Raw genomic sequence first — 16,192 nt, 5'->3', positions numbered from 1 at the left:
AAGAACACAGTTTGAGGTAACTCTTCCTCTGAGCATACTCACGAAAGAGCATTCTGCACCCACTTCCTCAGCACAGGGCACCCTTTTGTTTCTGCTCTCTGCAGCATGGCTGTGAACGCTTCTAACTGCAGGCTGCTTTACAGAGTAAAGCCCAACACTACCAAATTCAAACACTGCCTTAAGATGAAATTTAAAGAGTGAAGCACACATCCCAGTACTGGTGACACAGCACAGACTATTGTTATTACCTGTTTTTACACCAAAAAAGTGCCATTTTTCTTCACGTCTCGGAGCTAAGTGTGGATCACCCCTTGGCTGCTTTGGAGAGATAAGAACAACAAGCAACCTGGGTGGAACCCAGCAGCTCTGCAACAGCAGAGAGCAGACTGCAGGAGGGCTGCTTCCACCTGCTGGAGATGGGGAATACTTGTGCAGTGTTCAGCAGACCTAGAGACCCTCCTGCCCGGAGAGAGGCAGTGGGACAGCGGTGTTTGGGGCAGCAGGGATGTTCTCTGGTTATCTGCACACTTGTTCTCACTTTTCAGCAGCACACAAGGAAGAATTTCATCTCTGCTTACTTCCCAGGCTGGTGAATACAGGGAAAACCAGGAGCTGAGGTTCGGCAGGGCCATTTCACAGAGCCCCACGCTGCTCCCAGAGCAGTGCCCAGGTGCTGCCAACACACGCAGCCCCGTGCCGCTCAGTCCTGGCACTCCACTCACCTCACATTCACTTTTTCCCTTTGCTCAATCAGGACGAGTGGAATATTGAAGCAATTCCCCCCAGCCACCAGCACTCAGCTTGCCCTTTTCCATCTTCACAAACACCTCTCTCATTGGAAACTGCGCTTAGGACAAGATTTGCAACAACCTCTTGGGCTGTGCCTGTTACCATGCTGGCTCAGCACCGCTCTGAGTCAACACCAGGAGCTGCGTTCCTCTCATCTGCAAACAGCTGTAAAGAAAAGGGCACTTCTGCTCAATTCCCTGACAATTAGGACTTTAATGATGCAGACATCATTCAGCTTCCAGTAACACAATCTCCTACTCTTGGCACTCTTTTCAAAAGCACAACTTGAAGAACATTCCATTTATAAGCAGCTTGCTGAGATCAGTGCTGCACTTCTGTTTCTGCATGGCTTGCCTCAAATACCTGTCCCAAGCCCCCGCACCTCACAGAAATACAAGTGTTTGAGTTGGTTTTAAGGGATGCAGTGAAAACGAAAAACATTTGAGTGCCAATCGCATTCCAGGCACTCCACACTGAGTCTCTGCTCCAAACAACCCTAGAACACGTGTACTGCAAAGCCAGGATTCATCATAAATCACTGTTATCTTAAGTTATCTCACATTTTTCTTCTAACTGAAGTTGTTTAGATTTTATCATCAGCCAATTAGAATAATTACATGCAAGCCTACTGCAGTAGATAACTGTAAAATGTAATACTTCTGAAGATACTTGCAGAGTTACCCATTCATTTAAATGCCAATGAAAGCCACATTCAAACTTCGGTATGCAAGCAACTTACACATCCTTTTTCAGCCCATAAAGACTATTCAGACTTTCACCATGTTTATATTGCTTTTTTCACCCGAATTTGACAACAGAGCCGTATATATAATCTCACCCACCTCTCTTGGATTCTGGTATGCAATGAAGCATAGGCTAACCCCTATCACAACCTGAATTCCTCAAGTCAACCTAAGGGAGCTCAATGCCACACTCTCTCTAAAGTCCTTATGGAAAAAAACACCAAACCCAACACCACCAGCAGCCCTGGATCTATTAATTGCCTGTGGTCAGCGAAGCAAGCAGAACAGCCATCGTAACTCTAAAGAGAAAAGATTGTACCATGAAAAGATGCAACTGACTCAACTTTTCTCATGTCAGCCACGCAAGCAGAATGACTTACTTGGATCTCGACTGCTGTACGGCCATCCTGAGGCAGGTAAAAAAGATGGCATTGGAGAACTTGCTCTGCTGTCATCCTCTACTTGCTGTGTAATGTGACGCACAGTTTCTTTGTTTTTCCTGTTCTTCCTGCGCCCCGTGGGCTGCCAGCCATCCCCCACTCCTTGCTCTGAGAAAGCGTTCTGTATTGCACTATCCTTGGCAGAATGCAGTTCATTCCCTCCATAATGAGAGGGAGAAACCTGTTCCTCTTTGATACGTAAAGACCCATAGCCCATGTCACTAGACCAAAGCGACTGGGACGAAACGTCTTCGTGGCTGTCAGTTTTTGGTTCCGGATCCTCCTTCCCATAACTGCTCCCTCCTTCGTGGCAGCTGGCGATAGCAGAATCTCCCGAAGAGTTTGCTGGACTCGTCCTCCGAGCCAGCCACGGCGATATGCTCCTGCCAGCCACCACTGCTGAGATCAGAGCGTCCGTGCTGCTGCTGGAGGGGGCTCCCAGCTCGTAGTCCACAAGGTCATCCGAGGCATCTGACTTGATGCTTATGTCCAGAGCTGCCTTGATGAAGTTGTGGCAGGCCTGCACGATATCCGTCATCTGCAGGTAGCTGGCAGCAGACATCACCTCGATGACGTTCCTGCTGGTCAGCGCTAGGTGTGCAGAATACATGAAGTCAATGATTGCCTTAAAGCCTTGTGCAGTGACAATGTCTAAGTGGGTGACCGTGGCCTGGTCGGAGGTTTTCTGTACCTGGCAGTACAGCGTTTTGAAGTAGCGACTGCTCCCGAGCAGAACGTTTTTGTGAGCCTTGAAGATCTTCCCCTCCACGATGATGCAGACGTCGCAAAGGATGCCGTGCTGCCGCTGCTCGTTGAGCTCCCGAAGCAGGTGCCGGTAGTGGGAGGCAATCTCCATATCTTCCTTTCGGTTATTCATTTGGAAGTCTTTGTGTTTCCTCTTCCACAAGTCCTGCAAGGAGAAGGAAACATCCAAACAAGTTCAGATCAATCCCAAACTGCACCACATTCAATAGCAGGTGCACCTTGAACATGCCCTGCAGAATACAAGAGTTGCCCAGAAAGGGTCCACCTTCATGATGTGGAGCATACTTCAAATAATTGTTGTTAAAAGGGACTAAATGTGAAGCTCAGTCCTACACCACCTCAAAATATCCCAGAGAAACATTTCCTTACGTTGTTACAGACCTGAAAGAAAACCTGTCTGGAGTTACTGGGGTAGAACAGCCGCTGATTGTCACTGTTTGGGTTCAGTGAGATTGGGTTTGGGCACATGAAACCATGCCGAAATCACTGAAACAGTATTTCCTCATGGAAAAAAGCATTATGAGAGCAGGAATAGCTGAAATCCCCCAAGAGCACAAGCTGACTGAAAGCAGCTACTGCCCTTGCTGAGGGGCTGTGAACTGCTCTCAAGTCAGAAAAGCAATAGGCAAAATCTGAGACCACGGATCACAACATTTCAAGTCCCCACCCAAACCAAACCAGCAATGGATCAGAGCTATGATATTAATTTCACTTGAAGCTCAACTACTTACAAGCACAACCCTTTACAACTTCGCAGTAAAACCTCCTGTTTCCCTGGCTTTGCATCCCCAAGTTTTCCCCACCAGCCTAAGATGCTGGGTGAAAAAATGCAATAAATCACAGCTTTTCTTCATAAGAGAGGAGCTCCAACCCTACAGTGGTGAGGGATAACTATTCCTTTCCTCCAAAAAGTTGAATTTGTCCCAGCATAAGAAGCTCCAGCAATGAAGCTGATATTGAGGCCCACATCTCAACACACAACTGTAAAACGTGTGTGTGCTTGGAGTGTCACCACGGGCAGGCACATCCTGGATTTAGGACACTGCTGACTGCTGATAAAACAAAATCCCTGTGAGAACACAACCCTGAGCTCTCCCAGTCCCAAAGGGTATGTGATCAAATATAAGTGCTGCCAACAAGGCTGAGCGAGTTTGCAGCAACTTTTCAACACACACACAGTTCACATCCACATTCAGTCCCATCTGTTCAAACCAAACAGCAGCAGTGGGCAGGCCTAGGGCAGCCACGATAGGGAAAGCTCACTGATGCATGCAGGAGGGTTTCCAGCACTGGGGAACACAGATATCCAAGATCCGTGCCCCTGTCTGTGCTATTAATACAACCTCCAGAAGCCAACAGCTGAGCCAACGCTGTTGGCTGGGGAACGAGCCCACAGAACACACATCCAGCATCTCCCTGCTAGAGCTCCACCTGACGATTCACAAGGTTGAGTTATGCAGCTGTTGCCTGCACAGACCTCCTCCGTTCTGTAGGAATGGGGCTGCCTCCTCAGCAGGGTCAGGAGTGCTAATTTGTGAGAGCAGCTGGTCTCTCATCACTGAAAGCCATTGGCTTCCATCAAAAAGGAAGGCCCATGCTCCTTCCTGCAACACCAACAGGCAGAACTGGGATTTATGTGCTTCAACTCTGTGCAGCTCTTCTGTAGAATTAAGCACAAAAGACATGAAGAAGCTGATCTTCACGTGAAGGTGGTCAATACAGTGTGGCTCTACACTATCCAAATGCTACTACACATGTAACATAGAGACCTACCCGGGGACGTCAGCTCTGGCCACCTCCATCTAGATACACAACCAAGAGTCAGAATTGAGGAGCAAGAACATGAAGAACTGATCTGTAAAATGGCCTTTGAAGGCCTGGAAAGGCCCTGTCAGACCCACGCAGCATAGATGCTCTCTAACCCATGCACTGAAGGTGGCTGCCACTGCTTCACAGCCACCTTCAGCTTTGGGAGAACCACCTACGAAGGCAGAGTGACAGTTCAGTTTTGTCTTTATTCCAGAAACCACTGCTGCATCTACTTTTAGGAGCTGAAGAGTCTGCTTTGCTCCCTCAGGAAATATGAATTGCCACGCAGGATCAAGTGAGTTGTCCATCATCAATCCTGCCTCCACCAGCTGCCGCAGCCACGTGGTGCTGAGGGAGATGCAAGACATCTCATAACACAGCCATGCAATGATCCCAAGGCTCCGTATCTGGCACTTCCTTTTGCTCTTCTTTCACAGGTAACAAAATCCAGGCTCCAAGATAGAATCTCCCTGGATCTGCTTGGAAAAAGAATTGTCTCCTACAAGGTAACTTTCTCTTCCTCAATTTAATACAGATTAGCATCTGGAATATCTGTCAATATCTTCATTGTGCTTTAATGCAACAACAGCTTTTCCTGCATTTCTTCTTTAATGTCCTGCAGCTAGAAATCACCCTGATTGCTTGAGATTTTCTTTCTTTACTACTTTAGATGTTCATGGAGCTTAGCTCAGTGCATGGCTGGGTTCCCCTTGCTGTTGACAGCAGCCTGTTTCAGATACACCTCATTCCCTGTTAAAGCTGCCTATGCCAGCAACCTGGATTAGGCATTTGTCTCCTTCTACCTTCGCTTTAGAGCAGAGCAGTTTGAGCAGCAGACTGACTAATCCACCGCTTCTGATGGATGAAGCGCTTGCTAGCTTGTTTATGAAATAGCTTCCCTCTGACTTAATTTCCTATCAAGAGATTTTTTACTAACCACAGAACAAAAAATAATAAAAGATTCCTCCCTGGCTTCCCTCCCGCCTGCTGACAGCAGACACCCTGCAGCCACGCAGCCCTGTGCATGCCCACATCCCCAAGGGCTGGGGACAAGAGCTGGAGGTGCCTTCTGGACAGGAAAGCAAAGCCATCTGACGTTCTAAAATAATAAAAAGAAGATAATAATGCATGTTAAAACAATGCGAAGATGCCCTGTGCAGATGATGACAACTCATCTTTGTTCCAAAGTACTTAAATCCTAGGTATTAAGAGAGGTGAATGGGGAAGACACCCACTGCAAAGAGCAGCAGCCCTCCACTGGGAGGAGGTTCTGTGTCAGCAGTTCTGAGTGTGCAAGGAAAGACGTGGAGTTTTATTGATTACCTGTGGACACAAATGCCTACATCCACCGTGGCAGCAATTGCTGCTGGGGATGTCTTGGTCCTCCCTGGCTAAAGGTCTGCCCCCTGCACACGTCGCCCCCCACCCAACATTTGTCACAGCCTTGTACCTTTTAAATGAGAGGTCTTTGGGGGAGAAAATTAAATACGCCTCAAATTCAGAGGAATTAATTAGTTTTCTGTCTACCCATGTCAAACGAGAACACCCGTTTAATGTCAAGGAGCACCAGGGAATTAATCCAAGTTAAATTTAAGGCAATTTGCTAGTAGTTAAAAATTCAGGAAGCTTCAAAACCCCACGCTCTTCTGTTCCAATTTCACACGCTGTTTTGTGGCCCCTTGGCTGGTGTCAGGCTTTTTTTTCCTCTTTTTCTTTTTTTGGTAAAAATGTTTATCTCCACTTACAAGACGCAGTGGAAGGGTTTCTTCAGAAAGGCAGTGCCCCCCAAGTCCTGCTGGCAGTGTAGCACAGACACTGCTCAGATTGCTGGAGATGGACCCCAACGTTCAACGCTACATTTTTTGCTTCATCTCAGGTCTCTTTAAGGCAGCGAAGGATCTCAAAGCTGAACACCTACTGGAATTATTCTGGCTTGGGCCTCTGGTGACAGCACACGGCCCAACACAGCTTTCCAAGAAGCCAATGAACCGTAAGAGCTCATCTGTAGGTTTTCCACTAAATAAATGGTAGGAGAGCAGGCTTTCTCCATAAGTCAATTTACAGAGAGTACCATAATTCTATTGCTTTCCTAGAAATAACTAGAAAAATCATCCCTAAACAAACAGCACTTGCATGTCAGAGCAAAAAGAACCAGCGAGCAGATTTAATCATCCCTTTCCTGCCAACTTCTGCCAAGATACAGGGCAGCTTTTTGTTTCTCATGTTGTCAAAGCTCTGGTCTTAAAGCAAGCATTAAGAATTTATACACCTTTTAACCCCAGCTGGAACGAACCTAGCTGTACAAACGCACCGTTTATGGAAAGTGTTTATTTTGCATTAGCAGTACAGTTGTTTGTACACGAAAATATCACCTGATGGCATAATAACAGTCTGAGCAAACAGAATATTCACTTAAAGTGAATTTCACCTCTGGCAAAAAGAAGAGCCACTGACGCTTACACAGCCAAGCTCTCCGCATACATACCTGGAATAAGTCCCCCGACCAAAATCTCTCAATTAAGGGGTTCAAACGAGTAGTGCCTTAAACTCAGCAAATTATTTCAATTTTGACCAAGAGCCACGGAGAAGAAACGCAGCACACAGATGAAAGCCTTCGCCATCCCATCCCTTGGGAAACAGCGGGGACAAAAATAAACTCCAAAGCGCTTCATTCCCTTCTCTCCGACAGAAAGCAGCAGGAAAAACGGACTACAGTTCTTCCTCAGCAATTGAGAGCCCTGTATGAGAGGAAAATATTTTTTGCTGTCTCACAAAAACAAGATTTTGAACCCCATGGCATTTAGCCTGGTGCCATTTTCTTAATGTAAGCTTCCACCCTTAGCACAGAGGGCTCTGGTTGGGGAGCACCAAGCAGCACGCTCCTCCAGCGGCTCCGTGCTCCCTGGGGAAAACAGGCCAACTGGAATCTCACCAAAAATGCGCTGTTTCCTCCCCCATTTCTCTCCAGAGAAAAAGAAAAACAGATTAAGGAGGAACTGAAATTCACTGGGAAGGTTTGCGATACAAAGGAAAGCCCACCGCCAAAAACCAAAAACAAACACACCCCACGGCTGCTTCCCCACGTCCTCCGTATCTCCACTCCCAAGACATTCCAACATTTTTTGAATTCCTCTCCAAAAGAGCTCTGCAAGGTGAGATTGGACTGACCTCCCCCTCGCACAAGGTTCTGTGCACGAGTTTCACTTTTACCCAATTAAAGACAACAGAAATACAGAGGATTCCTCCCATCTACGCACCCTGCGCTGGAGGGAAAAAAGAGAACAAAATCACAATGTAACCTTAATGGCTGAAAAGGACAGTGCCCTGTACTTGGAATATCCTTCCAAATGAGAGAGAAAATGGAAGAACTGGGACATCAGTGGGTCGTAACTCCCCGCAAAGACAGCACCTGAGTTCTTCAGAGGTGCAGCTCCCAGCTGAAGGGTTACCTCACAAGGGCCTTTGAAGAAGGGCACAGAGCTACTAGGATGGCTTTCATTTCCTTATACTGCGTCCTCCAAAACTGTATTTGTTTCGGTTTTATTCAAAGTAGGTAGAAGTAGCAGCTTATGAAAATGAACAGCTGCCACAAGAGAAATTCTTCTACTTTGATTCGAGAAATCAGCACGATGTTAAGTTGGTCCTATGTTTTTCAGTGAACTTAAACAAACAAAAAAAAAACCACAGGACACCTCACTGCCACCACCAACCCCACAGCTGCATTGCCTAGGTGCATTTTTACCATCAGATTTGAGCCCCTTCAATTCTCAGTGACTGCTGTTAACATCTGCCTGATGGGGATTCGTGAAAACATCTGTATTCAAGGCTAAGCTGGATGGGACTTTGAGCAACCTGGCCTAGAGGGAGGTGTCCCTGACCACTGCAGGGCATTGGAACCAGATTGTCTTAAAGGTCCCTTCCAACCCAAACCATTCTATGATTCTATGATTGAAGCCAATGCCACCCATGGCAGCAGCTCCTCTTGGCCATCTGTGCAGCAGGTAATGCCCCAGAGCCCACGAGCTGCAGCACTGCACTCCAGCACCTGCAGCACACAGCCAAGAGCTCACTCCCTGTTAAGTGTTGGTGCAGGTAAAGGGATTTCACCCCCATCTGTGTGGGTATAGAGTTTGTTAGGACATACAATATGTTTAAGACCACGCTTTCAGGCTGCAATTGCTTCTGCTGTGAAAATACACAGATCTAAATGCAATTAGGAACTAGAGGAAGGCCAGTTTCAGCAAGAGGAATAAGGACGTTCAGAAAGCTCCCAGCTCTTCATTCTGCTGCTACAGCTTGGCTTCTGCAACCTGAACAAGAACCAGAAGCAAAACCTAATCCTAACCCTGGTAAGCAGAACCCAGAACAACACAGCTATCATTAAATATCTCACATCCCACTCCACAGCTTTCGGACCTGTCAGACCACTGATCTGCTGGGCCAGCTCCAGCCTGCAGAACCTGTAGGCACAGAAACATAGCAGGACAACAGGACTGCTGAGGGTAGCTTAGAGAAATTCATTTATTAACCTTCATCAACTCCACAGTGCATGAAGAACTTCACGAGAAAATGAAAGCTGGGGAAAAAGTGTTGGCCTCCTCAGTGTGGAAGGAGAGCAATTAGAAAGCAGAATTCAAAAAAGAAAACCCACCAGAGATGTTGGTTTCTCTGTCGTGTTCTTAAATCAACAATTAGTGAAAAGATTTTTAGCGGTCTTTTAAGAGAAACTTAAATTAAAAAAAAAAAAAAGCAAAACCAAACAGAAAAAAACAATTACTGCTTACCAGTAACAAACTGGGTTCCAGCTCTGGTGCCTCTCCTGCAGCAGCTGAGGACATCAACAGTCTGAGGGCAGCACAGCAGTGCCCTGCTCTTGGCCTTCCAACAGCACTGGGGTGAACTCTTGTAGAATGACAGAGCTATAATAAAAGACAAACCCAGACATTATTAGCACTGAACAACAAGATCACTGACCAGCAGCAGTACAGGTTGAAGTCCTTCCCCCCCAGACTCATGTGTAAAAGGTCTATGTATGATTTAATGAACAGAAAGATGATGACTCAAATCATATCTACACATTAAAGGTAATTAAAGCCAGGTTACCTTCTTGCAGTAGTGTCAGCAAGTTACTTCTTACAAGTATGGGAAAAAATAATCTAATTTTGGATACTAAGACTTCAAACAGATCTACGAAACAACAGTGTTTCCTGTTTGGTAGCTTTTGAAAACATTCTCACTTTAATGACTTTTCAAAGAGACATCCGTGGCCCAAGGGGCACTGATTCACCTTATGTGACCTGTCAAATACTGGGGCTGAAAGCTGCCAATGGAGCTCCTGACAAAACCCGTGTTTGCAAAGGAATGCTCAGGATGTTCCTCTTGGAACACGGGAGGAACAGCTCCTGTGGCTGATGCCATTCCAGGTTATGAGGCAAAACAATCCCCAGATTTTGAAAATCTGTCGCAAAGAAAACACCAGAAAATAGAAATGAAGAAAGCTTTTCCACTACGAGCTAATGTCATTATGAATGGCCAAATAATGAATCTAATAAGCAAATGAAGCAAAAAGGAAGAGCCAAGCATTTTTATGGCAACGAGCAGAACTGTGAAAATCTTGAGACAAATACACAAATATAACCCAATTCGAGCAAATACCACTGACTTTGTTCTCAATCTCTATTTCTGACTGCCAAGTCTTGCCTCTGCCTAATTCTGATTGCTTCTCCATTGCAGTTGTGTTGGCTGGCTCTTGACAGTGCTTTTATTTAGGCAGTTACAGAGGGGAAAAAAGCAAGAAGAGCAAGGAGGGCACAACCAACACTGACGTGTGGGAAACGACCCCGTTAGTGCATTATGAAATTAATCTGCACTTTCACTCAGACTTGGGATCGCTACAGTCCCCATTTACTGCCTGTCCCACGTAAGCCAGAATAGTCTGGTAAACACAGCAAAGCTGAGACCTCTCCTATTTTGTACTGCTCCTCCCTTCCCTTTGCCCCGCATTCTGCACCTGTTTTCCACGTCTCATGGAAGGGACAAAACCTAGTGATGGTGATTAATGGAGGCAGCCCCACCATTAGGTAGGAGCAGAACAGCAGCCATAGGTATTTCTCTAACCTATACACTGGGCTCCACTTCTAAACCAGCTTTTGTTATCAATTTCAAGCCAAATTTTATTTACAACCTGGAAGCCTTACTAACAAGGCACCCTCTGGATACTCTCTTCCCATTACCACATGACAGCAATATCTTTGGATGCTCTGAACTTACCACTATTTGGGTCCTTTCTGTTAGTGAAGCAAAGCGCCGCGATGTTTCACAGCTGCATGGTGCATGGTTTGGTGGGGGAAGGAAGATGGTAAGGAGCTCCACGAGGTTCTTCAGATGTCCTGTGTTTGGGAATGGAAAGAACGGGAAGGAAAAGTGAAAATCTACACTAACGTAAAGCAAAATAGAATTGTCACTTAATTACAAGCAATAGGTAAAGCAATGCTTAAAAGACATTTTCCCAGCTCAAATGTGAAACATTCTGAAATATTTACACAACTACGAGCACGGAAAGCGAGTTAGCTCCTGCATTAAGTTGGAGTTCAACATCAGATTTTAACTGACAACTTCTGGCCACGCTTCCAGAGCGACGCGCTCTGAGGAACTGTGCAGAAAACACCACTTCCTCAAGCTGCTTGAAGATGTCCCATCGATGTTGTGTGTTCTAATTAGCAGCATAAAGATTTAATTAGCGTTGATACAACAACTGCGACACACACCCTTCGCAGGGGGTTAATGTTAACCCGACCTCACTGTTACAGCCATTCCCACCGCCACCCCAAAACCAAACTATTTGCCTGAGGTTACAGAGAAACCCTGCACTGCACAGAACGGAGACATCTGAATTCTATTCCTGCTCATCTCTGCTGAATCACAGCCTCCGAAAGGCAGCGCCGTGCCTGAGCCACAGGGCAGCACACACGGCCACAGAGCACACAGCTGCCTCTTCCTCTTTACATACAGCCAAACGTTCTGAAGAAAACCCACAGAGCTGTAGAAAAAGACACAAGTGCCCACCAGAAAAGCAATGCAGGCAGAAAGAACACATTCCAATTGTTAGCTAATGCAGCTTTCTGAAAGGGCACCGTGCGCACACCTCTCTGCACACACGGAGGAAACACGGCGTGGAAATATCCACGTGCTTCCCTCATCCATCTCACCTCAGCTTCCAGCTCTGCCCCTCCATCCCCGGCTGTGTGGGGCACAGCACAGAACAGCCAATGGCAAAGCAAGCACTGAGGTTCAAGAGGTCCGGTGACACCAGAGAGGTAAGAATTCAGCTGTCTGTCTGTCTGCTCCTCCGACAGCCCAACGGCTGGACCAGCAGAGCTTACCTGTCCCAGTGCCACTGACTCCTGCAAGAGCTGAGCTCCTGCTCACAGTGCAGTCACGAAAATAACCGAAGCAAAAGACGTCACGTTTGTGTCTCTGTTACCCAAAACCCAACATAAAAAGCACCGGAGAAAAAGAGGGTTAAGGCACGTCATGTTGGGAATTACCCTGCTGGGAGCTTCCCCCAAAATGCTCTTGTTGGGTTTCTGGCTTTTTCGTGAGGGGATCTTTGCTAAAACTCCCAAACCCAGAACGTATAAAGGGTGGAGGGAAAGGAGGAAGAATCGCGGGGTGATTTTAAAAGGGAAGTGTGGGGGGGAGCTGGGGGAAAGGGCACCTAAAAGAGAGAATAGAGACACAGGATTCGGGACCACACCGGCAGATAACACACGCGGTGCTCTGCAGCTTTTGTGCCTGTGGTTCCTGGTACAGCACTCAGTGCCTTGGGCAGGCGTCCCTTCCACATTTTCAGTGTCAACCTGATCTTTTTTCCTCCCCACCCCGTAACAGTTGATCAAACCCAGAAGAGGAACGAAGGCAGGACAGACACATGGCTGTGGGAAGGAACAGCAGTGAGCTGCTCTTGTGCACCTCATCCTCCTGCACTATGAGCAGCACTTTAGGAGCACTGCATCCCGATTACCTCTTTTATCAGGATTTAATTAGTTGGTGTCAGGTTTGGGTATTTTAAGTGCTAATGACCAACACAGACCATTGATTCTTCTGTTTCAGAGCACTGGTGAGAAAGGCATTTCCTCCAGAGGTATATTAGTACAAAAGGTGTGAGTTCTGTCAGTGTCTTCATCCTGAAATACTAACCACAAGTTGAGAAATATAAGAAGTAGCTCGGGTGGAACAGGGACTCTGAATACAAGAAGACGACAAAAATGATGGAAGGCAGCTATGGATTTCAGTGAACACAGGTACAAACATATTCCTTAATATGTAAAACCCCGCTCACTTTTCTAAGTAGGGTTCTTAAGCAGCTAAGTTCTTGGCATGAGCTCCAACATTCTTGTTACTAAGTTTATTTAATCCACACATAAGCCAGTGGCTGTGTTTGTGGAATATTTCTGAGGTCCTGTGTCCTCCCTGCTTTACAGAAGACCCCACCTCAGCTCTGCCACACAGCAAAAGTCAGGCAACATGCAATGTGTGCAGGATGACCAACGTGACGGAGGCAGTCAGGCTGCAGAGCACGGCAGCAGGACTGGCTCTCAGCTGCCAGCTACCTGCAAAGCTACACTGCTCCAATGCCTGCGTGTGTCCTCACCTCTATGCAACCCAACACCTCCAAGTGGAAGGCCTTTCCATCTCATTAGAATTGCTGTCCAGGACCGTGACCTGCCTGCAGCGCACAGGAGGCACTCAGCACCAACGTTTCACGAGCAGCCAAAACACAACCTGATGTTTCTTGAACATACTTGAAGAAAAGAAAGCTGAAGGAACTGCTCAGGGAATGGCTGCTCGTTTGTGAGGAGGTGCAGTGAGGACCTCAGGCTGCACTGCATTAACAAAGAGCATCTTTAGCATATCTGTGATTTCTCATCAACATACTCCACAGTGTTTTAGGAGAGGAGAGTGAAGAAGGCATCCCTGCTCCACAGAAGCAGCTGATGGAGCCCAGCACTCCACAAACAGCTATGGGATGGGATGGGTCCCAAGAGGAAGACAGCTCTTGGGGCAAAAAAGAGGAAAACCCAACAGCAGTTCAGGGTAAGGGGCTGCAAATGCAAAGGTGCCACTTGGAGAAAACAAGAGGGAGGAATAAAGAGATGTTCTGAAGGAATAAAGTGGAACTCTAACCCCAGGGTTCTCACTGTGCCATTGTCCTCACCTCCCTCCACCTCCATCCCCCAGCACCCTTCACCTTCTGGGCACTGTAAGCCCCAAATATCCCACACACACAGCACAGGTGAGCCGTGTGCTGACTCAGGCAGGAGTAACAATACAACAAGTGCAAAAAGAGAACAAGCACAGAATTAACCCCTCCTGCAAAGTGTCCGATGCTCTGCGCAATGGACACAACCTGCTGGCTGCTGGGAATCACAACGTGTGCATGGGATGAGCACAACAGCTGCAGGTCGCTCTGCAGTGACAAACCAAGCCCTCTTTTCACCCCTTTGTTTGGCATTAAGTTAGAAACCCCCCTGTGAACAGCAGCAAAAAAATAATTAACAAACAACCAAACAACCATGAATGGTTTTTAGTAATTTAAGAGGAGTCCAGAGAGCATGACAGAGTGCTCTGGCAGGCACCAAGAGCAGCACAAAAAGGGAAAAAGTGCTGGGAAAAGCTGGGCTGATGTGCTGCGGTCCCGCTGGGTGGGTGTCAGCCTGCAGCCGTGCTGCAGGACAGGAAACTTCGCTCAGGAACCGCAGAAACAGATCTGCAAAGAAATGATCAGTGCGAGAGGAGAGAGCAGGCAGCCAGATTTGGTTGAGGAGTATCGGAGGCAAAGCAGCCGGACTGCCAGCAGGTAACAGAGCTTTCATTTCTGTGCAGAGCTGGGGGTGCTAAACTGGGTTTCCTCTGAGCGCTCCGAGTTAGAAAAAATAAAAACCAACATTAAAAAAAGAAAAAACCCTCCCTCAAAGAACATCTCCTCTGTCGTACGGCTGTCCCAGAAAACAAAGACCAGGGGGAAAAAGTGGCCCATTTTCCTCCTCCAAGAACCCCACGTACAGGTCATGTTTTCAAAGCCTGAATCCTGCGTGCTTTCGAAGGCAGCAGCATTTAAAATATACAAATAACCGCTCAGCATCAGAAGGATCAGAACATCCTCGTTGGGTTCTTTTTGGTGCTGCGCTACGACCGATTCCATGAGAGCGATCGCGTGAGCTCCGCCAGCCCCCAGAACAGCACCAGAAAGCCACGATCCCACAGTGAAAGCACTGTGACTAACGATACACCCCACCCTTGGTCAGTTTGTGCTTTTTTTCCCCCACCCCAGCACGAAGGATTTCCCAACACAAAACTTGACAAACAGCGAGGGAACCCGGGCAGGATTGCCACGGGAAAGTCGCTATCTGTTTGCCATTAAAAGCTGCTGTAAGAGACAAGAGGTGTGGGTGCAAGTGGGAGAGCTGTGTGAGTTCATCCATCGCTCTTCCTGGGCAACATCAGCTCTTCGTGGGGAAATAAAAGGAAAAGCACTCCCTCACCTCTTCCTCCCTCACCTTTTCGCGAGATGCACGCCATGCAAGAACAGCAGAGCAGCTCCGAGCGCAGCACCGCACTCATAATGAATACTTTATGGAGTTCAGAGCCGGGACCCGGACCGGATCGAACTGCCACCGAAATGCAGACGCACAACTCGAGTGCAGGTGCTGCCCGCAAAGCACGCAGCTCCCAGCCGGCACCGCCGCAAACAATGCCGCCCGTCGCCCGGCGTGCCAAGTGCATCGCAGCCACCGCACAACCAAACAGCGTCGGGAATCCATCCCGAACTGTTCAAGTGCCCCTTTGTTCGTCCTCCCGTGGTCAGGTGAGAACCCAGAGATACAGCGTTGGGGCAGAAGGCTCCTCCCGGCCCTATAGCTGTCAGTGGGGGCACTGACACAAAGGGGCCGCGGCGGCCGGGGGGCACTTTGTGTGGGGTGGGGGCAGAGCAGAGGGCACCGCACTTGTTACAGCCCCACGGGGGCACCCACAGCCCTCACGGGAGCGGGGATCGGCTTTGGGGTTTGTTTGCTTTTTCCCCTAAGGGTGTTGTTATTATTGCGTGTTGTCATTATCTCTAAAAGAGGGTCACTTCCCCCATGTCAGCCCGCAATTAAAATGGAGGCGCTGCGAGCCGGGCTTTAGGGGGAGACAATAACCCAAAACGGGGCTGGATGAAGGAAAAACAATAATAAATAAATAAAATAAAAATAGGGAGGGGGGAATGGGGGAGGAGAGATGAAAAAAGGGGGGAAAAAGAAAGAAAAAAAAAGGGAGGGAAGAGGAGGAAAAAAAAGGGGGGGGGGGGGGAAGAGAAGGGGAAAAAAAAAAAAAAAAAGAGGGGAAAAAAAGGGGGAAACAGAGGGGGGAAAAAAGAGAGGCGGAGGGACGCGGGGAGCCCCGCAGCACCGTTACCTCATCCCTCCGAGCGGCAGTTCGGGGCTCCCGACAAACTCTCGCTCCAACTTGTGCGGCTCCGGGGGCGGCGGGGCCCCGCGCGGGGCTCCGGGGCGGCCGTGCCGAGTTGCCCCCCCTCCCCCCCCCCCCCCCCGCACCGCGCTGCCTCGAGCCGGGCGGGTGTTGACGCAGCAGAAATTACCAGCT

The 16,192-nt window shown here is 48.0% G+C and overlaps 1 protein-coding gene across 1 annotated transcript in view; it reads right to left on the bottom strand.

The window, feature by feature from the left end:
- Nucleotides 1–9,384, bottom strand: part of ZBTB46 (zinc finger and BTB domain containing 46) — a gene marked incomplete at both ends in the record, with an annotated part of 30,136 nt that extends 20,752 nt beyond the window's left edge. Inside the window, 2 exons of the mRNA XM_079543311.1 lie at nucleotides 1,913–2,882; nucleotides 9,331–9,384. Of these exons, the coding sequence (XP_079399437.1) occupies nucleotides 1,913–2,882; nucleotides 9,331–9,384 (1,024 nt within the window). The remainder of the gene's footprint in view (nucleotides 1–1,912; nucleotides 2,883–9,330) is intronic.
- Nucleotides 9,385–16,192: the final 6,808 nt, after the last annotated feature.

Source organism: Tetrao urogallus, assembly GCF_951394365.1.
Source record: "Tetrao urogallus genome assembly, chromosome: 16".
NCBI lineage: Eukaryota > Metazoa > Chordata > Aves > Galliformes > Phasianidae > Tetrao > Tetrao urogallus.
This window is presented reverse-complemented; position numbering and strand designations above follow the sequence as displayed.